Source organism: Bos taurus, chromosome 1 (genome assembly GCF_002263795.3).
Source record: "Bos taurus isolate L1 Dominette 01449 registration number 42190680 breed Hereford chromosome 1, ARS-UCD2.0, whole genome shotgun sequence".
Classification (NCBI taxonomy): Eukaryota; Metazoa; Chordata; class Mammalia; order Artiodactyla; family Bovidae; genus Bos; species Bos taurus.
Genome location: NC_037328.1, coordinates 3,608,019 through 3,630,840, shown reverse-complemented (window position 1 = coordinate 3,630,840; position 22,822 = coordinate 3,608,019). Strand labels below are relative to the sequence as shown.

Below are 22,822 nucleotides of genomic sequence, written 5' to 3'. Positions count from 1 at the left end.
CAAAAGGGGGGTATCTCCCCCTACCAGCCCTCCACTCGCCACCCCCACCTCCCTGCCCTAATTTTTGCTTTGAGAAGACTTTGGGGATCCCGGAGAGGATCAGAGTAGTCAGGGCGGCTGCACTTGTTTACCAGAGATGAACAGGGTCCGGGCGCCTCAGAACAAAAGCCTCCAGGAGCAGGGAGCGCTGGTCCACCGCGTCCTGCAATCGCCGGCGTCGTTTCAATGGAAAGCAGCGAAGATGTAAATGTACAAGCAGAGGGAGCAAACGCCCTGATTCCTACGTTGCTGCTGCTACTATTATTGTTGCGGCTGCTCCTCCTCCAACACCGCGTGCCCGCCTGGTGTGAGCCCAGGCTTTCGCCACTCCATCCTTCCATCCATCCACCCATCCCTCTATCCATCCATCCGGGGTCCAGAGGGTCCTACTGTGTGCGGGGCCTGGGGCTGGATACCGGGCACTTAAACCACAGTCCACCGGCTTCGAGAGCGCCTCCTTCCTTTCCTCCTGCTCCGGGTGGGTGCGGCTGCTGGTGGCGGATTTCTTCGCCGAAAGGTCCAGAAAGCCCAAGCCCAGAAGCCGGGCGAGAGGCACAAGCGGAGGCGGCCCGACTTGGGCGGCCCGGGAGCGCGCGTCTCAGAGGCCGCGCGGGGTCCCCCCCAGTCTGGAGCTCAGGTGGCCCCGCCGCCCCCCTCCTAGGGCCCTCCCCTCTCCGGCGAGGGTCGAGTTTGGCTGTTGCGCGCGGGGAAGGAGGGGCTACGAGGGATTTGAAAGTGCACACGCTGCGGAGTGGAGCTCGCATCTGTTCCCGCCGCCCGCGACCGGATTAAATTTCTGCAAATTCAAACTGAATGGGGCTTTCTTCTGCTGCCTTCCAGAGGGCGCCTGCAGCCCGCCGCGCGCGCCGGCTCTCGGGCGGGAGCGGCCGCCCGGCGCGCAGCTAGGAACCAGCGAGCCGGACCCGCGTCCGTGCGGGCCAGCTGGTGGCGGCGAGGGCGGAGGCGGCCGAGGCGCCCCAGGCTCCGGGACCAGACATCTCGGCTCCGGGACCCGGCACCAGATCGCGCCCCCAACCGCCCCAACGCCCCTCCACGGCCGGCGCGCTCCCTGCGCACCCGAGCCAGGAGACGGTCACTAGCCGCCTGGACGGGACTCGGGGCAGGGTCTCCGCAAGGAGCCTCAGTAGAAGAACTTCTTGTGGGTGGGGGGCGGGTCCCCGGTACCCCGTGGCCCCGGCGGCCGCTATTGTCTGCGCGCGGCGCTCGGCGGCGGCCAGGGGCGCGGGAGCGGCGGGCCGGGCGGGGCCGGGCCCAAGGCAGCTGCGGCGGCGGCGGCGGCGGCGGGAGGAGCCCGGGGAGCCGGCCGAAGAGGAGGAGGAGCCGCGAGCGCGGGAGCCGAACCGGAGCGGTGCGATGCCGGCGGCGGCGGCGGACGGGCTCCTGGGCGAGCCGGCGGCGCCCGGGGGCGGCGGCGGCGGCGCCGAGGACGCGGCCAGGCCGGCGGCCGCCTGCGAAGGAAGTTTCCTGCCGGCCTGGGTGAGCGGCGTGCCCCGAGAGCGGCTCCGCGACTTCCAGCACCACAAGCGCGTGGGCAACTACCTCATCGGCAGCAGAAAGCTGGGCGAGGGCTCCTTCGCCAAGGTGCGCGAGGGGCTGCACGTGCTGACCGGAGAGAAGGTGAGCCGCCCGGGGCTCTGGCCCCTGGATCCCCCCCGCCTCTCAGCCCCGGGATGGGAGATCGGGGCGGGAGGGGCGGTGGGGACCCTACGGAGAGCCCTGCGCTGCGAGTCTGGCTGTGGAGCCCCGGCCCAGCACCCCCACGCTCCGCCTGCTTTTCTTCTCGGGTTGAACGCGGGGTCGAGCCAAACGCGTGTGCTAGCTCTCGCAGACCGGGATACTGGCATTTCCCAGAGGAGCGATCTGGAGTCACTTTCCCTGGTGGGGTGGGGGAGTGGGGGGCGACTGGTTTCGCCGCGAAGCCAGCCGCCCGCAGCCTTTTTGCATCTCGAAGGGCGCCGCCTGGCGGACACCAGCGCGGGGTTGGGGTGCAGTGCGGGGAGGGGGGCACTCTGCTCTCGGGCCGATAGGGGCGGCAAGATCAGTGGAGAAGCTGGACCCAGGACTGGAGTGCGTGGGCCCTGATGTTGAAGGTGGGAGAGCCGATTAGCCAGCCCTTGGGGCCAATTTAGAGGCTGATCCCCCTCGCGGGCTCTGGGGAGGAGGTAGGGAAAGGCCGAGACCCCAGGGACATTCCCACTTGTGGGGTGCGGAGTTAGGGAACGTTTTACCTGGTCACAGGAGGGTTTTCACACGCCGCCCCTCCCACCATCCACCCTTCCCGCCCCTACGTCCTGGATCACCCCCACCGCACCCCCAGACATCCCACCCCCTCTTTCCCTCCTCACTCCCGCGGCTGGGGTGGGAGCCACTGGCACTGATACCCCCAGACTTCAGATGTTGGGAGAGACCTTATCTTCTAGAAGCCAGGAAAGCAAAGGAAGACCTCCTCCCGCCCCCAAGTCCCCCAGACACCTGAAGGGGCAGCCCCTCCAGCCCCTTGGAAAGTTAGCAGGGTGTGAGCCCTTGTCAGGCAAGGCCCTGCTAGACCTCAGCTGTTCACTTAGATCTGAGAAGAAACTCAATACAGGATGACTTACTTTTGAGATGCTGCGCAAGCTAGCCCGGGAGCTACCCTAAGATTGGAGCCACTTCAGGCTGGAGCTTCATGGTCATCTCAGACTCAAGGCTCCCCCCATCCCCACCGCAGGCTGGGGCTTGCTCAGCCCAGGTCGGGTGGGTAGCAACTCCCTTTGGTGGCCCATTCAGAGAGAGAGACGCCAGCAGTTTGGGAAAGGCAGGGAGGCTCCGGGCTTCCCACCTGCCCAGCCACTCTCTGCCCTGGGATCCTCTGCCAGCCTGGGGATCCCAGACCCACTGCTGTGGGCCCTCTGACCCCAGGGCGAACTGCCCTGCCCTCTGACCCCCAGCTTCTCCTGGCTTTAACCTCTCTTGCCAGTTCCCTCGTGTGTGCTGGAACCCCTGGCATGTGACTGCAGGTCTTCATCGCCCTTGTCACTTGTTCCCTTCCTACAGTCTCTCGAGGTGGTGTGCCCCTTTGTTTCGGGTAAGTGGGGTTAGCAGTGAGTACTTTTCAAAGTGCCTCTGGCTTCAATTTCCATGCACAAGGGGGAGTGTTTGGGAGAGGAACTCACTGAATGGAGGGGCTCTTTCAAGAAGAAGAAGAAAACCCCTCCAAACCTCCTTCTAGTCCAAAGTGAGCGGCAGTGCCGCTTACTCCTGGGTTCGCAGTGGGCTGGGAACTTAACCCATCGCGTCTGGGAGAAGGCGGGGATGCCCGCGGATCCGGCTCGCTAATTACAGAGCGCTCACTTCCGAGTGCCAGGCACTGGTAATAGAACTTTCTTTTCACTCGAAATGTAGAGCAATCAGTCTGGTTACGTCCATTTCCTCTTTGAAACTTAGCAGAAAGAGACGAGGTGCTCTGCTCACAGCATAATGGGCAACGTTTAGGCGCGCGCGCGCTCCCCCTGCCCGGCCGCTTAGCTTGTTCGGGCTGCCTTATTCTCTCCTGTGGCTCGGCTCCTCGCCGCTGCCCTTTCCCTCCCTAACATCAGGCTGTGTGCCTTGGCTGAACGGCCCGGGGTTGCACTCCGAACTCAGTCCCTAGCCGGGTGCTGCGGTTCTGGAGCTCAGGGCTGGGCCCCAGGCACTCTGGAATGCGAGGAATTCCTGCCCGGATGGAGTCCAGTGAGGATTCCGCCCCCCCCCCCCCCACCCCTCGCACCCCTTAGGGGCTCACGCCCGTTTTTCTCATCTTGTCTTTTTCAAACGCTGCATTTCACTTCCTCTCCGCAAGGGGAGGACCAATTAATTGGACGTAAAATTATTGCGCTGGACTAACTGATTGAATCTAGTTAAGGAAGGTGGATCTTAGAGTGGTGGAGGACAGTGGGAGATATTTCTGATGTGTGCCCTACTTCAGCCGGGAGAATCGGGGGCTCCGGGACTGCAAGCCTCCTGAGAAGTCTGGATTTTAGTTCACTTAATGGCCAGCTTTAAAGAAACGATGGGTGTCATTCATAGCTTGTATCTCACAGATCCAATAACGCCTTGCTGCTGATGCTGCTAAGTCGCTTTAGTCGTGTGAAACTCTGTGCGACCCCATAGACGGCAGCCCACCAGGCTCTGCCGTCCCTGGGATTCTCCAGGCAAGAACACTGGAGTCGGTTGCCATTTCCTTCTCCAATGCATGAAAGTGAAAAGTTAAAGTGAAGTCGCTCAGTTGTGTCCAACTCTTCGAGACCCCATGGACTGCAGCCTACCAGGCCCCTCCGTCCATGGGATTTTCCAGGCAAGAGTACTGGAGTGAGTTGCCATTGCCTTCTCCTAATAATGCCTTAATGCTTAACTAATAGATTTGGGGTTTTGGCAGATTGCAGAGATTAAAATGTGTGTGTGTGTGTGTGTGTGTGTATGACTTTACCTTGTGTGTGTGTGTGTGTGTGTGTGTGTGTGTGTGTGTAGATGACTCTAACTAGGAAGGACTGCTGAGTTGATGAGTCCCCAGCCCCACTCATATGCTGGATCCTGTCTTACTAAGAACAAAACAAAGGTGAAATCAACCTCACACAATTTGCAGCCTTCCACGTCTCTTTAAAAGGTGACCTATTAATAGAGATTTTACCCAGAAAGTGGTTACTCCTGAGAGCCAAGCCAGGGGACAACTGGAGGTGACAGGACTTGGAGGAAGGGAAATGAAATGTCCCCAGAGTGGGTGATGTGAGTGTCCCAGGAGGCCCGCTCCTCTCAATAATTCCCCCTTTGGGGAGGTGCGTACTTTTCGGAGAAAGCTCTTCACTTTTCTTTTTTCCTTTCTTTTTGAGAGGACACAGACCACAGACCACACACGAAGTCATGAATGCTATACTAAGATGTGTGTCTGGGGGAATCGATGCATTCTGCCCCGCCCCTGCCCCCCACAGCACCCCCAGAGTGTAAGGATCCAGGGCAACCTGTCCTGAGGAATCAGTTCAGGAAAAATCTGCAAAGGTGGGTGGAGAAAAGGAAGAAGAGGAGGCGCCCCATGCCCGCAGTTGCGGTCTCAAACTGGGCACGTTATTTTGGGTGATTTATGCCAAAATCCAGAGTATCACTGGTTTAGGGCACTTGGTGTGCGTTGCATTTTGACTTGTGCATGTTTCCAAAAAGCTTTGGGTGCCATGCTCCATGGCATGCTGCGAATTACTCTCTGAATCAGGTTGAAAAACGAGACACTTTTCCCTGACTTTCATCCAATCCTATCTTATCAAGAGGCACCTTTTCCCATCACTGCCTGCAGGACAGTATCCCCGCCCCCTCTCCCCCGGCCCTGGCTTTTCTTTTGCATACCTCTTTCCAAAGTTGTTTGAGAGTCATTTGAATCCGGTTGGCCCTTTTACTGCTTGAAAAAAACCGACGGCTTTGGGCAGGGCCTCACTTCGTCCTCTAGGAGCTTTCAGGTGGTACAGCCTGCCTTAACGTGGCTTTAAAAATAAATCATTCACTAGATCATGTGAAACTCTTTAACCAGCACATTCTGAGTCTTGTCTTTGACTAAGTTGATGATTAGACGAGGAAAAAAAAATGATGACAGGATCAGACTTTGAAAAGGATTCTCAGTGGCTTTGAGACAAAGAATGAAGTTGCCGTGCGGGAGTATGAAGTGATAACTTGTAAAGTCCCAGAAGGGAGGTGTGCTCACAGCCTCTAATGCTGGTCCCCAATACCTGGGCAATGCAGAGTCTCTGGCACTTGATAGGTTTTGGTACTTAATTTTTCAAAAGTATTTGTTTCTCTATCTATGGCTGCACTGGGTCTTTGTTGCTGCAGGGCTGCTCTTTGTTGCGGCGCACGGACTTCTCATTGCCGTGGCTTCTCTTGTTGCAGAGCACGGGGTCGAGGGTGCACAGACGTCAGTCGTCACAGCACATGAGTGCAGTAGTGTGACATGGGCTCTAGAGCATGGGCTCAGTAGTTCTGCCTCACTGGCTCAGTTGCCTAGCGACTTGCAGGATCTTCCCGGACCAGGGATTGAACCCGGGTCCCCTGCATTGGCAGGTGGATCCTTAACCGCTGGGCCACCAGGAAGGCCCAAGGTTATCACATTTAAAACATGAAGAAAGTGTAGTTGGAGAGGCTGACAGGGATGAGCCTAGGTGCCTTCAGGTATAGAGCTGTTTTCACCGACAGGCAAAACTGCAGGAAGGGGAAAATAGTTATTGCCGCAATTACTTTTTTTGGTGATTAAGTCTCTGTGAAGTTAGGTACGTAAAATGATTGGTTAAGATGCTTAATACCTTGTTCTAAGCCTTAGTTTTTTTTTTAAAGCCTGTTAATCATTTTCATTGGAGCTATTTTGGGGCTAAAAATAAGGGTTGCCTGCTTAGGAAGTTGCCAATAATTATGCCCGAGCATAATAGCTCCAGGTACCTGGAGTGAAGGAGTTACTAAAAATAGAATTTACTATGTTTTTCAGAGCAGGAAATATGACTAATTTTAGAGGTGGCCTTTTGGCAGATCTGTTTTTAGCAAGTATTTCGGAGACAAACAGGTGCTAAATCCTGTAGTTTTTTTTTTTTTAAGTGCTAGAAATTTAGGGGTAATAGCTCTGAGGCACAAGAAATGCTTAAGGAACTGGATATTCCTATTAACCCTCAGCAGGGATTTCTTGGCAAGTGAGAGGCATCGGGCAAAAAGCACCTGCTCCAAGAGTCGAGTGTGATAAGGCTGTGCCTATAATTTCGGAGATTGCATGCTGCAGTTCGAAGGCACAGTCTTTTTTGAACTTCCTGCCCTGCCTCATCTTTTTGAAGTCCTTGTGAATGATGGAAATTGGCACGTAGGGCTCGCTTCTCAGTGTTCATTGATCCTCAAGTCCCAAGGACTTCAAAGGGCGCTTTGAGTCAGCACAACAGTGCTGAACCATGCCCGTGAAGAGGAGCACAACCTGAAATTTTCTCTGTGGGTGTGTGGAGTCATTGCTACAGGCTGGGCTCAACTACAGCGGTGTGCACACTGGAGGTTGTTCCAGGGCCACATGGTGGTCATCCATGCCCGGGGTTCTCCTCCCAGGAGGTGTGGGGAGTGGCCCCCATTGTCTGCCCTGAGAGGGGGCAGGCTGGGTGTCCTCTGTGAAAAAGTGGGCTGGGCAAGAGGTATCATTTATCTCGGGCTATACACCCCATCTCGATTATTCATGGTAACCGAGCAACCTGCTTGCTCTCTTGGCTAATTGAAACCTATAGATAATCCCTGAGCCTTATTTTTAGCAAACTGGCGAAACCGCTTCCCCCACTCAGCCTGGGCCCTGGCCGCTTTCAAGTGCTGATCTGAATGGAATTTCACGTTCTCTGATGCAGTGCTGCTGGCTGGTAGGATGACCGGCAGGAGAGGGGTGAACCACGGGGCCTGAACGGTACCCAAGGAGGCGGAGGCTTCTACAAAGGCAGAGAGAGCTGTCGCCCCTCCTTTCTCCTGAATGCCAGCTCAGCGGTAGAGCGCTTTGTGGCGTATCCAGAGTCTTCCATGCATTTTCTCATTAGATGCTTGAAGTGACCCTGAGCAAATAAGAACCACCTCTCGGGTATCCTTACCTGCGTTGACCATGAGGAGGTTGGCCTGGGTGGATTTTTTCCTCTGACCTTCTCTTCTCTATTGTCAGGGTGTGCACATGCTAAGTTGTTTGAGTCGTGTCCCAACTCTTTGCGACACTGTGGACTGTAGCGCACCAGACTGCTCTGTCCGTGGGATTCTCCAGGCATGAATACTGGAGTGGGTTGCCATGCCCTCCTCCAGGGGATCTTCCCGATCCAGGGATCTAACCCACGTCTCCTGCGTTTTCCGCATTGGATGCCCTAACAAATGACCGAAAGGGGAGGGGAGTTTGGGGGAGAATGGATAGATGTGTATATATGGCTGAGTGGCTCTGCTGTGCACCTGAAGCTATCAGAATGTTGTTAACTGGCTACTGGTGCTCAGTTGCTAAGTCACGTCCAACTCTTTGGACATGGACTGTAGCACGCCAGGCTCCTCTGTCTTCCGCCATCTCCTGGAGTTTGCTCACACTCATGTCCATTGAGTCAGTGATGCTGTCCAACCATCTCTTCCTCTGCCACCCCTGTCTCCTTTTGCAATACAAAATAAGAAGTTTCTTTTAAAAAATGACCACAAACTGGGGGACTTAAAACAATAAAATTTTATTTTCTTAGACTTCTGGAAGCCCAGAGTCCAAAATCAAGGTGTGGGTGAACCTCTGAAAGCTTTAGGGGAGGTTCTGGTACTTGCCAACCATCCCTGGCGTGTCTGGGCTTGGGGCTGCAGCACCCCAGCGTCTGCCTCTGTCCTCACAAGTCCTTCTATCCCCTGTGAGTCTTCTCTGTCTCCAAATCTCCCTCTCCTTATAAGGACACCAGCCATGCGATTTAGAAAAGTAGTAAAAGTGTCAGTCACTCAGTTGCGTCTGACTCTTTGCAAGCCCCTGCCAGGCTCCTCTGTCCATGGGATTCTCCAGGCAAGAATACTGGAGTGGGTAGCCATTTCCTTCTCCAGGGCATCTTCTGGACCTAGGGGTTGAACCCAGGTCTTCGGCATTGCAGTTCAGTTCAGTCACTCAGTTGTATCCAACTCTTTGCGACCTCATGGACCACATTGCAGGCAGATTCTTTACTGTCTGAGCCACAAGGGAAGCCAGTCCAAATGGATTTAGGGTCCACCGTAAACTAGTAGGAGCTCGCCTTGATGACATCTGCAAAGATCCCATTTCTCATAAGGCCATATTCACAGGTGCCAAGGGTGGGTGGGACCTACGCATCTCTCTGCGGGGCACAGTTCAACCCGCAACAGCTTCTTAGATGATGAGGACTGGATTGTAGGTGACTTCCTGGGAAGCAGACCTTGGGAAGGAAGGAGTGTGGTCTTGTGGGCTTGGTGTATATCAGCACTGTGAGAGGAGGAGAGGTGAGGGGAGGCGGGGGGAGAAGTCAGGCAGCCTTGGACCCTGATGCAGCCCCAGCTGAAGTCCTCCACCCACGCCATGCTGTTCTCCAGGAGCTGAGATGTCCAAACTGGAGGCTTTAGGTCCTTATATCTTTATATCTAGGGAGGGGTCCGGGTTGGGGGGAAGGGCCCTGGAAGATCATTGGCTGGGAGCGGCCCTGGAGAGGGGCGTGGCCTTGGACACTCGCCAAGGGCAGTTTCTGGGGCGAGCTCGCAGCAGAGTTCAGCAGCTGCGGAGGAAGTTCTTGGCCCAGAAGGGGAAGCGAGGCAGCGGGGCCAGGTGTCCACGGTTTCCTGTGGGAGACGGGCCAGAGTTCAGGGTCTTGATCTGAATCCAGGCCAGTTCCATAAACGGAGTGGGGGGCTCCCTGCGTCACCTTGCCCACCTAGTGTGGAGCTAGCCTCCTCTGGAATGAGGGAACAGCTCACAGAGGCTAGTTCCCAACACCGAGCATCATCGTGGGAATATTCCGGCATCATGTTTCTTTTCACTAGGATGCCCAGGGCTCTCTGTTGTGTTTGTGGGTGCTTTTGAGATACAGTTATACATTCTATGTATTTTCTCTTGAGGATGTCATGGCCACAGAGTTGGGCTAACTTGTCCGCCAGTGGGTCTAATCAAGAGACAGTGGGAGAGACCCTCCCTTTTGATCACTCCTGAGTTGTGGGGAACTGGATAGTTCTCTGAGTCCTGGTTTGGGACATTTGGGTGACAGAAGGGTTGCTAGGTGAGCGCCATCTCCTAACATCCTGTTACCACCTCCACTGAACTGGCTCTGCCCTCCCTAGCTGCTGCTGCTGCTAAGTCGCTTCAGTTGTGTCTGACTCTGTGCGACCCCATAGACGGCAGCCCACCAGGCTCCCCTGTTCCTGGGATTCTTCAGGCAAGAACACTGGAGTGGGTTGCCATTTCCTTCTCCAATGCATGAAAGTGAAAAGTGAAAGTGAAGTCGTTCAGTTGTGTCCGACTCTTAGCGACCCCATGGACTGCAGCCCACCAAGCTCCTCCGTCCATGGGATTTTCCAGGCAAGAGTACTGGAGTGGGGTGCCATTGCCTTCTCTGCCCTCCCTAACTATGCGGTTTCTACTTACTGAATCCTTTTTGGTTTTTAATCACTTGTATGTGTTTATGTTTTAAGAGTCATTTGGTTAAAGTCTGGAATGGGTGATACAGACACGTGGTCTTAAATGGAAAGGTTTCCAGAGAGGGTGCAGCGAGAGGTAATTCTGCCTCTACCTGGGTGCCTGGGTGTTTGTTGGGTTCCTCTCCCCGGAGGCAATCCCGCTTCTGGCTTCCTGTGTCTCCTTCCACACTTACTCCATCTGCATCCAAGTGTGCATACATTTGATATTCTATACGCATACATTTGTAAATGGATAGATATAGGAAGAGATATTTTTACACCATACTTGCTGTTCAGTGTGTTGCTTTTTTCACTTAGCAGTATGTCTCGAACATCCTTTCCCCAAATTTACTAAAGAATTGTCTTACTCTTTTTAATTACTGCGTGGTATTTAGTACATGCTGTTGTTGTTCGGTTGCTAAGCCGTGTCCGATTTTTTTCAACCCCATGGACAATAGCCCGCCAGGCTCTTCTGTCCATGGGTTTTTCCAGGCAAGAATACTGGAGTGGGTAGCCATTTCCTTCCCCAGGGGATCTTCCCAGACCAGGGATCAAAACTGCATCTCCTGCACTGGCAGAAGGATTCTTTACCACTATGCCACCATGGAAGCCCATTCAGTACATGGAGGTACCATATTTATTTAGCCATTCCTTGATGAGGAAGTCAATGGACATTAGTTAACGAATTAAGCACAATTAAAGAATGGGCATTTAGGTTGCATATGATTTTTTTGTTACAGTAAATCCCCTACATATGAATTGAGTTCTGTTCTGAGAGCACATTCTGAGAGTAAGTCCAGTTTGTTTGGAAATCCAACAAAGTTAGCCTAGGTAGCCAACTAGTGCAATCAGTTATAGAGTACTGTGCTGTAATAGGTGTATAATACTTTTCACACAAAGAATACATAAAAACAAACACAAAAGTAAAGAAAACCTTTTTAGTCTCACAGTGCCTTGAAAAGTGTAGCACAGTACCACAGCTGACATGCACGGGATGGCGTCTCGTGAACAGGCAAGAAGCGTTACTGACTAGAGGTGGGAGATGGTAGAGCGGAAGGATTGTTAGCAATAGGAGGTGAAGGGCAAGCTGCAGTGTCACTCCAGTTGATGGCAGAGGCTCTGAGCTTGAAATAAAGATACTGAGCGACTGGACTCTATACAGTGCTGTACAGTGAAGTACACAAAAGCACAACCATTTGTAGAGGATGCAGGCGCGTGACAATGTACACCAGACACGTGAACTTACTTGCGTGATTGGATGTGTGGTTGCCCAGTTGCATCTTTGAAAGTTCACAGCTTGAAGGTTCGTATGTAGGGGACTTGCTGTATCTCCAAATTGTGGTGTAGTACATATCTGTGCCTATGTATCATCTTGTAAATGTTCAAGTATATCTGAGGTTTAAATTCCTAGTTCTAGGTGAAAGGGTATGTCTGATTTTCTTTTTTTTTGGCCGCACTGTGTGGCTTTCAGGGTTTTAGTTCCCCGACCAGGGATCAAACCCTGGCCCTGGTAATGACAGTGCCCACTGAGTCCTAACCACTGGACTGCCAGGGAATCCCCAAGGATATGACTGTTTAAACTGTTGATGAGTCTTGCCAAATTGCCTGCCAAGGAAGTTGTCCTAGTTTATACTCTCATCAACCTGGTGTGGGGACATCTCTCCAGATTTTTATCAGTATAAGATACTGTCAGACTTTTTGATCTTTGCCAATCTAGTTGGTTAAACTTAATATCTTGTACTATGTGTAGTTTATCATATTTGTGAGTTGAACATATTTCATATGTCCAACAACAATTTGCATTTCATCTCTGTTCATTGTTCGTGACCATTCACCATTTTCCCTTGGGTTGTTGGTCTTTCTCTTCCTGATTTATAAGCACTTCTATGTATTAAGGCAATCAGTCCTCTTTCATGTATTTTGAATCCTCTTTTTGATGTATTTTGAAGCCTGACCCATCTTGCTTGCTCCCTGTTTCCTCTTTGTCTTAGTTTCTTGGTAGTTCTCGCAGTGGTTCCCTGGATTCCACTAACTAGCAAGGGACCATAGCTGAGCTTTGAGGTTCTGTTCAGTTCAGTTCAGTCACTCAGTCTTTGCGACCCCATGGACTGCAGCACGCCAGGCCTCCCTGTCCATCGCTAACTCTTGGAGCTTACTCAAACTCATTGAGTTGGTGATGCCATCCAACCACCTCATCCTCTGTCATCCCCTTCTCCTCCCACTTTCAATCTTTGAAGTTCTGTGGATCCCTGTAAATTGTACATGTATAATTATATTTCTGGGACAAGGATCCATAACTTCATCAGATTCTAAAAGGAATTATTTACCGAGCTACTGCTTTGTTGCTCCTCCCTGTCCGCAGTGCTGTCTGAATGGAGGTTTGTGTGTTGGGATGAGGATTTGGGTCACTGTGGTGTGTTAGCACCTCTGCTAATTGAGTTGAGTTGCAGATTACACTCAGGTGAGGCAGGTGTACAGTTGAGACTATGACCTTGGCTTGACATGCCTGATTTCTTCCTTCCTGCCCCTGCCATGCCTGGTCCCAGGGAAAGGATGTGATAGAGTGTAGACGGGTCTTTGGGAGAGCTTGACTCTTGCTCGGGCAACTCTGAATCGTGTCCTGTTATTTCTTCCTGGAAAAGAGGATGGATAGAGTGTGTGGTGGGCGGATGAGAAGAAAGAAAAAGAGGGACATTGGGAGAAGTGAAATCCTTTTAAGGACCAAAAGCTGCTGTTTAACTTGGACATAAAATGCACTGAGCCAGGTGTAAGCACAGGTGTATGCCTGGGGCCTTTAGGGGCTGTTTTGTCCACCCAGGAAGCCCCTTGAGGGCTGGTCCTGGTGGAGTGAACACCCAGGCCTGTTTGGGACCCTGGGGGTCAGCATGGGCTCTCTCTGATGACCCTCTGTATTGTCCCCATTCCCTGTTGCTCTCTGCCCCCTCACCTTGCTCTGTTTTTCCTCAAAGTGCATCCCATCACCTGTGTTAGTTGCTAGAGCCCCTGGACTAAGTACCACACACTAGGCGGTTAAATAGCAGACTTACTGCCGCACGGTTCTGGAGGCCAGAGCCCAGGTCAGGGCTGGGTCTGCTCCAGGCCCCTCTCCTTGGTCTGTGGACGGCTGTCTTCCTGCTGTGTCCCTTCACGTCGTTGCCCTCTGTGTGTGTCATCTGCATTTCCCCTTTCTACGAGGATGTCAGTCATATTGGATCAGGGTCCGTCCTGATAACCTCACGTAATGACCTCTGGCAAGATCATCGTTGCCAAATAAGGTCACGTTCTCAGGTCCTGGGGGTTAGTCTGAATGTGTCCCCTCAGAGTTCATAGGTTAAAACCTCATCCCTGAGGTGATGGTATTAGGAGGTGGGGGCTTTGGGAGGTGATTAGGCATGAAAGCAGAGCCCTCATGAGTGGGATTTGTGGTCTTAAAGAGGAGACCCCAGTAGCACGGGGAACTCAGCTCAGTGCCCTGTGATGACCTAGATGGGTGAGATGGGAGGCCCAGGAGGGAAGGGGTATATGTATACAGATAGCTGGTTTGCCTCGTTGTACAGCAGAATCTAACAGAACGCTGTAAGGCAATTATACTCCAAACACATACCCTTAAAGAGAAAAAAGCGAGACCCCAGAAAGCTCTTTTGCCCGTTCTGCCACTTGAAGACACGGTGAGTAGATGTCAGTCGATGAACCAGGGAGAGAACTCTGACCAGATACCAAATCTAAGCCTGGATCTTGGACTTCCCAGCCTTCAGAATTGGGAGAAATAAATTTCTGCTATTTATAAGCCATCTAGCCTCTGGTACGTGTTGTAGCAGCCTGGACAGACTGAGACAGGACTTACACTGATGAATTGGGGGCGGACTCCCTCCAACTCATAACATCACCTGATCCCATGGTATGTATTTACGGGCTCATGTGTTTATTATTTGTCTCCCCACTAGCCTGGAAGCCCCAAGAGGAAGGGAGCACTGCTGTATGCCTGGTGGCTAGAATAGTACCTGGTAGAGAAAGGATGCTCAGTGAATGTTTTCTGAATGGATTGAAGAATGCTTTGGTCTCCCTAGGACATGGGGATGACCTTCTGGATGGCAGTGATGTTCTAGTTGGCCGGGAATGGTTTGAAAGCCCTGTCTGTCTCACTCGCTGGCCTTTCCTGGTTGTGCCCATGTGAGCGGTGGGTAGATGGGACAGGTGGTCCAGCTAGAGCTCTTTGGGAAACATTCCAGACCCAGAACAGCTGTGCCTTCTTCGGGGACTCATTAAGGAAGCCACCTAGGCATTAGAGGGACCTACCGGAGGCAGAAAAATATTCTGCAGTATCATAGGAATGTTAAAGGACCCTCAGCTCTTTGCTGAGAAAATGTACCAACACCACAACAGATGGACAACGCTGCTATTTGCAAACATACATTTCTTTGGATGTCTCCCATGGAGATATATGGAGCTTTGGATTCTGTCTCTTTGACTACACATTTTTTTTTTTTTTTATAAGTTTATCAGTCTCTTGGCCAGCTTGCTGCCAAAACATTTAGCAAACCTGCTTACTTCTCTTGCCTGTTCTCTGAGCCGTTTGATTTGTTCTCATCCCTTTCCTTGAGTTTTTCTGTCATTTTTTTTTTAATGAAGTATAGTTGATTTACAATGTTGTGTTAATTTTTGCTGTACAACAGAATGTTTGGCATATATATTTATATATATGATTCCCTGGTAGCGCAGACGGTAAAGAGTCTGCCTGCAGTGCTGGAGACCCAGGTTCGATCCCTGGGTCGGGAAGATCCCCTGGCGAAGGAAATGGCAACCCACTCCAGTATTCTTGCCTGGAGAATCCCATGGACGGAGGAACCTGACAGGCTATAGTCCATGCGGTCCCAAAGAGTTGGATATGACTGAGCGACTTCACTTTAACTTTTTACTTTCATATATATATATACTTTTTCATATATATATGCGTTCCTTTTTATCTTCTTTTAAATTATGGTTTATCATAGGGTATTGAAGATAGTTCCATGTGCTGTACAGTAGGGCCTTGTTTATCCATTCTATATATAAAAATATATATATCCATTCTATATATATCCATTCTTACATCTGCTGACTCTGACCTCCCACTCCATGCCTCCCCTAACCTCCTCCCCCTTGGCAGCCACTAGTCTGCTCTCTGTGTCTGTGATTTGGTGTCTGTTTCATGGATTGGCTCATTTGTACTGTAGTTTAGATCTGGCATATCACATATCATATATAAATATTCCCCATATACATGAATGATATCACATGGTGGTATGGTAATCTCTTATTTGTTTCAATGTTGCTGCAGATGGCATTATTTCATTCCTGTTTTATGGCTGAGTAGTATTCCACTGTACATATATCACATCTCATATATATATTTTTTTGGGGGGTGTGTACCTTGTGGCTTATGAGATCTTAGTTCCTTGACCAGGGATTGAGCCTGGGGCTGTGGCAGTGAAGGGGCCCAAGTCCTAACCCCTGGGCCACCAGGGAAGTCCCTGTGCCACGTGTTTATTCTTTCATCTATTGATGCACATTTAGGTTGTTGCCACGTCTCGGCTATTGTGAACAGCGCTTCTGTGAACAAGAGGGTGCATGCATCTTTTTGAGTTATGGTTTTGTCTATATGCCCAGGAGTGGGATCGCTGGATCATGTGGTAGCTCTGTGTTTAGTTTTTTAAGGAACCTCCATATGGTTCTCCATAGTGGCTGCCCCAATTCACATTCCCACCAACAGTGTCGGAGGGTTCCCCTTTCTCTACACTCTCTCCACCATTTGTTATTTGCAGACTTTTTAATGATGGCCACTCCGGTGTGAGGTGACACCTCATTGTGGTTCTGATTTGCATTTCTCTAATAACTGGCCATGTTGTAGCTCTGCCATTTTAATCTCCTACTGAGTTTCTGTCATCTTACATCCGGTCTCTCGGCTTTCTGGTAAGGTGTCCGGCTCAGATACTCTTCTTCCAGGAAGCTCCTCTCTTCGTCGTGACCTACTCTTTGCCAGAGCTCTGCGCAAGCGCATGGCGAGGGCGAACAGCAGTGACGGATGCTCTCCGGGCATGGAGCATGGTGCTCAGGATCAGAGGAGGTGGAAGATGCAGCTACCCAAGAGGAGGCTTGCTACCTCTGTTCCAGATGATGGGGTAAAGTTCAGAATCCCATTGATTCTTTATCTACCTGGAGCAAAGCAGGATTTTGTGACCTTCTGAATCACCAAAAGTCTACAGGAAAGGATTGAGTGCTTGCTCTCTGCTTTGACCACAAGGATGTAATACTGATAACGATAGTAATCATTAACATTTATGGATCACATACTGTCTGCTAGGCCACACCCTAGATACTTTGCTGTGGAATAGAATTTATCCCTTACAATGGCCTTCTGTAGTAGGTATTGTTGTCCCAATTTTGCAGCCTTAGGTTGACCAGCTACCCGGGGTGCCCAAGGGCTTCCAAAGTCTTGCATTTTGACAAACTCCTCAGGAAATGGCAAAATGAAGAAATCTCATCAATGTTGGTAATCCTGCTAAGGGTTTTCAAAAAGAAGTATTTAAAAAATATTTACTTACTTGGCTGCGTTGGGTCTTAGTCGTGGCATAAGGGGTGTTCACTGCAGCTCCTCTGTAGTTGTGGCATGGAGGCTCCAGAGCTTGGGGCTCAGTAGTATCGGCACGTGGGATCTCTGGTTGTGGCACATGGCTTGGTTGCTCTGCCACATGTGGGATGTTAGTTCCCTGACCAGGGATTGAATTCACGTCCCCTGCACTGGAAGGTGAATTCTTAACCACTGGACCATCAGGGAAGTTCCCTCAAATAAAAGTATTAAAGAGCAATGAATCAGGTCATGAACCAGCCATGAATGAACCACAGCCTAAAGCCCTGGGGTTAACTGGGTTGCTTGTTGTGGATGATGACCTCCATGTGTGGTCCTGGGTGGTGAGAGGGCTTTTTCCACCCCTAGGAAGGGGACAACAGGGGATGAGATGGTTGGATGGCATCACTGACTCGATGGATGTGAGTTTGAGCAAGCTCCAGGAGTTGGTGATGGACAGGGAAGCCTGGTGTGCTGCAGTCCACGCAGTCGCAACTGAACAACTGAACTGAACTGAGAGCTCCAATATGCTAGGTTCACAGTGCACTCCAGGTCTCCCGAGTGTGGGTAGAGGTCCTGGTCTGCCATCTGTTACAAGTTCACTGTGAGATGAAGAACTTGAGCCTGATGTGTGTGTGCTATTAAATAAAAATCATAGTACTAAACTAAATATCAACACACATAACTTTTGGGTGGCAGACTTTCTTAGTGAAGGAAGTGATGAGGACTGGTACCCACTTTGAGTAGCTCTGGTTACCATTCAGTCTTATTTTTAGTACCTTTCCTTTGCACTGGAGGCAGAAAATTGTGTATGAGGATTTTGAATTAAATGATGAAGCTGCAGGTACATGTCTTATGTGGCTCACTAAACATTCGCTAATAGCCTCCTTGGTAGACCACCCCCCTTCAAGAATGAACACAGATTATTTATTGAAAACAAAGAAAATACCCAGTACCTTTGCCTTGCTTATTATGCAGATGGGCGGAGCTAGACTAACTTTTCTAAGCCCTCAGTCTGTCCTCCTCCAGACTGAAGGGACGCTGGAGGCAAATGGAAGGAGGAAGTGCTGAATGAAAATGCAGGTTTAGGGAAAGTGGCTGTAAAGTCTGGGATCCGAGTATTCTAGCACGTTATCTGAGCCCTACTTTAGTGAAACCAAATGGCTACAGATGAGTGTTACCACTTAGTAATCTGGTCTTTCATTGGAATTACTGCAGCTCTGAAGTAGCAGTCGAGCTTTTGAAGTGCATTCTTTATTCCCGGTTAAAAATTTAATTAGAGAAACTAGTCGATGACTCAGTTCTCAGTTGAACGTTTACACTTACAATACCAATAAAAAACTTGAAAACACTTCTTCAGGTTTGTAAAGTGTCAGTCCCACAGGATGACATTTTATTCTATTAAAAACTAACATTTGTGAGCGGCAGTTGTAATTTCAAGGCCAATTTGACATAATGAAACTTGAATTTCCCTTTGGAGGGAAGGTGCTTTGTGGCTACGGCACTCCCACCCGATTTGTTACCCTGAGATGCCTTTTCCCAGATCAAAATGAGCTTTTATCATAGAGGCCATTAAATTAAAGTGCCTGAGAGCTCGTAGCGTGACAGATAGTTTCTTTCCAATAATCAGACTTAGAATAATGTCCTACAGATTCCAACAGGGTATATTTATTTAAAAAATATATCTAAATCATCTAATATAAGTCTGTTTTCCTATGATTAACTATAAATATCTCTAAAATATTTTTTTAAAGTACTTTGGACTAAGTAGCTCACGTTTTAGAATTCTTTAAGCTAGTCTAGTCACAGGTACATTCTAGACTATTTGAGGTTTTTAGTTAATCAAAATAAATCCAAGGCTAATATTTGTTAACTGCCATGGATTGATATTTTGTTCTTGCATTGCCACTTACATTACTATTTGCTACCACATTTGACTGAACATATTTCATTATATACTCTACTTCTGTTTTAGATACCTTAAAAATTATAATTTTTAAATCTGATTATTTAAATATGATCCCCACCCCCAGTTCCTTGTGGAAAATAAACAGAAACACAAAGAAGACAGGAAAAGTCATCTGTAATTATACTACCCAGGGATAATCACTGGGTTTAGGTGTTTGGGCTGGTTACATGTGATATAGATGTATACATATATATACACATGCATATGTGTGTATATGCATACATTAAAAAGTATGTTTTGATAATTAGTAAGGTTTATCATAATTTGTTGGAGAAGGAAATGGCAACCCACTCCAGTGTTCTTGCCTGGAGAATCCCAGGGATGGGGGAGCCTGGTGGGCTGCCGTCTATGGGGTCGCACAGAGTCGGACACGACTGAATCAACTTAGCAGCAGCAGCATCATAATTTGTGTATTTGATTGAAAGTGTGTTTCCTCTTTTATTAACTATTGTTAATGATTTATCCCCAGGTTCCTCCTGTTTGTCTTATTGATTTGCACAAACTTTTTACATATTAAAGATAATAGCTTTTTTTTTATCTGTTATGCTGCAGATGTTTTCTCCCAATTGGCATTTGGCTTTTGATTCACTTTATGACTCCTTTTTTGGGGAGAGGAGTACAGAAAAATTTTATATTTTGTCTAGTTAAGCCAATTAGTCTTTTTTCTTCAGTTTTTGTCTTATTTTTTATGCTAAAGTAAATGAGAGGGTTTGTTGTTGGTTTTACCTTATAAATTATCAGTGAAGCTTGCCAATGTTTCATTGTTGTCTGCAGAAAAATCTTTGTGTTGGATAGGGATTTTTGACTGAATTTTCTAACCTGTTGCATGACAATGGGGTCATGTATTAAAGCTCAGGCTTACAGACTGAAAGCCTTGGGTTCCTATGGCTTTTCTGGTGCTACCTAGTATCTGCGTGATCTTGTGCAAGGTTTTTAAATACTCTAAATTCCAATTTTTGTGTTTGTAAACTGGTGATAATATCTCATGAGAATTCAAGGGAAATTTGATTAAATATATGTGTATATATAAAATGCATATCAATTACATAATATATACATACATGCGTATTTTATGTATATGTGGTAGGCTTCCCTGGTGACTCAGCTGTAAAGAATCTGCCTGCAGTGCAGGAGACACAAGTTCAATGAGATGCAGGTACAGTCCCTGGGTCGGGTAGATGTCCTGGAGGAGGAAATGGCAACCCACTCCAGTATTCTCGCCTGGGCAATCCTATGGACAGAGGAGCTTGGCAGGCTACAGTCCGTGGGGTCACAAAAGAGTCAGACATGACTTAGCAATTTTACAACAACAATGTGTATATGTGTGTAAAGCACACAGCTTGAAAATAAAATGTGTTCAGTATGTTAGTGAACAAAAGGCAGTTGGTAATTCTCTTCTGTTAGACTTTAGTATTTATATTCAACCCTTGTGTTAATTGGGCTCTTTTAGATAACTAGTAATGGACACGCACTCAGTTCATCATGGAAGATGGAGTTTATTTTAAGGATAAAGGGAAGGTGAGGAAGAAAGACTTGGGCTGCATCTCTCCTCTCTGCTGCCGACACCTCCCTGAGGATCAGAAAGACTGCAGCACCCTCCTGGGACCAGGATGTCTGCATTCCAAACATTCTGCTTTCCTCCCCTGTCTCTGCCTGCAGCTTCCCAGGCTCCTAGGGAATATTCCTCTCTCTGCCTTGTGGCTTCTCTGCCTCCTGGTTTTCCTTTCTGCTCTAAGTATTATTTGGTTCCTTGACATGTCTTAAATTGGTGACATAGTGCTTAGAAGGTCTGACCGTTGAATCCATACTGCCTTGACCTTCTTGTCACCTTTCTGACACTGAGCATTCTTGAAAAGTTGAAGAAAGGGTCAGTGTACAGGTGATTTCCCCACAAGTTACCAGATTGGTATGGTTTAGAAAAATGTATGAGGCCACTTCATTCTCCATGCTTTTGATTTGGTAGCCAACTCTCTCCTCAACACTCAGGATATTTTTCTTCCTTTAGGGACTCTGATTTCTTTTACATGAACGGTTTTGGAGATATGGACCTATATTTGTTAACCGTCCCTTTGCTAGGAGTTCCCATTATTTCCATTGTGATCTAAGATCTCTTGAGAGTCCAGGATTGCACTGAGAATTTGTTACTGGATTATTATTGCCAAAATATCTGTCTTTCCAGTTCCTGTAGTGCCCCCCAGACTTATCCCCTGTTCTTCAAAAGCAACTTTATTCATCTACTTTTTCAGCTAAATTTGGCTCCCAGTCATTCTATGATGTGAGAATAGAATATTGATTGTTTCCTGTTGCCTGTGGGACAGGAATGTTTCTTGAATTAAAGCTAATTTTGGAGTTTAAAGTACTAAATGTCAACTTTTGAAGATACTCTAAGATCTCTTTGTTAGAAGAAAGGTTATTCAAGGCCAAGGGGAAGGGAAAGGAAGATAGAGAAGGGAAAAAAGAGAAAACAGCTGATGGCTTCTTCTCCCTCTTCTGAGTCATTCCCTCTACACTCATGGAAAACTCTTTCCATTTTCATAATGTCCTCGTTAAAGATTTATCTCTTCATCTAAAGCCATTTGCTAGGTGTACTGTGAGGTCAGAACGCTCATGGCTGGAGAAATTTCCCAGTTGTGAGTGAGTTTCTAAAGAAAGCATTACCTAGACTTGGCTCTTGCAGATGATCACGTATTTTTTTCATTCAAACATTTATTGATTTCTTTCATTATGCAGAGCCGCTGGCAGCTTGTATGGGCTTTTGTACAAATTAGAAAAAGCATGAATGTCTAGACAGGCTGGTTAGAAAAAGGTGTTGCCCTGGGCAGACTGTTTAGAAAAAGGAGTCTTCTATGGTAGACCAGTTGGAAAAAGGCGCCCCCTTTGAGTGGCTGCAGCTCCATGGCACCTGGTGCCTCGAGGGCACATGGGTGGGCAAGCCAAGTGGGGTCTGGGTTTCTGTCCCGAATTGCCCCTCCAGTGAATGTCTTTGTGTGTGTGTGTGTGTGTGTGTGTGTGTGTGTGTGTATCTAAGGCACCAAATGCACTGTGAGTAGACCCAAGAACCAGATCTGCCCTCAGGAAACTGGATTCTAGGATCAGAACTGAACCATGAACCACAAATCCAGAACTTATGGTATTACAGTGAAAATGTTCCCACAGACTTTACTGTATAGCGCAGGGAAGTATGTTCAGCATCCTGTGATAAACATAATGGAGAAGAATATGAACAAGACTTGTGCTTATGCTCAGTTGCTCAGTCCTGTCTGACTCTTTGGGACCCCATGGACTGTAGCCTGCAGGCTCCTCTCTCTCCATGGGATTCTCCAAGCAAAAATATTGGCATGGGTTGCCTTTCCCTTCTCCAGGGGATCTTCCCAACCCAGGGATGCAACCCCGGTCTCCTGCCTTGTAGGTGGATTCTTTACTGTCTGAGCTACCAGGGAAGTCCCATGGAAAAGAATATATATAAAAGAATATACGTAAACTGAATCAGTTTGCTATACAACAGAAATTAACACAACTTATAAATCAACTATATATCAATAAAATTAAAAAAAGAGAATTTCCTCAGTGAGTGACCAATGAAGCATTATAGGGTTTTAAGGAACCACAATTAAAATTCTGCAGAATCAGTCCTGGTTCCTCTCTGGAAACATCCACTGTGTTACTTTACTCCATAAAAGAAAGACAAGCAAGATGAAGCATCTGGGTGAGAAATAAATTCAGTTGTGTTTGTGTTACTCACTGTCTGGGAGACAGAAGACATGCTCTGGCATATGTAACATTAAGATCTTGGGGGAAATGCCCTTCGGTGGAGCCTCAAGACCTATGACCCCTCTGTGTCCTGAGTCATCATTCAAGGCGATGGAGAGGCCCAGGGCTCAGACTTCCTGTGCGTTAAGAACTGCAGCAGCTGTTCAACTGGGATCCTATAGACCCTGCTGCAGGAGTTCAAGCAGAAATATTCCCCCCAAGTGCTGATTGGACCTCAGTTCTTTCGGCACAGTACTTACCTTGGATGGGTAAATAGTGTGACCATTTAATGAAGGGTCAGTGACGATTATATGCGAGTG

The 22,822-nt window shown here is 48.8% G+C and overlaps 1 protein-coding gene across 1 annotated transcript in view; it reads left to right on the top strand.

Annotated features, from left to right (window-relative positions):
* The first annotated feature begins 601 nt into the window (after positions 1-601).
* The window catches only part of HUNK (hormonally up-regulated Neu-associated kinase), a 131,263-nt gene continuing 109,042 nt past the window's right edge, over positions 602-22,822 (top strand). The window contains exon 1 of the mRNA XM_002684590.4: positions 602-1,677. Within this exon, the coding sequence (XP_002684636.2) occupies positions 1,414-1,677 (264 nt within the window). The 5' untranslated portion in view covers positions 602-1,413. The remainder of the gene's footprint in view (positions 1,678-22,822) is intronic.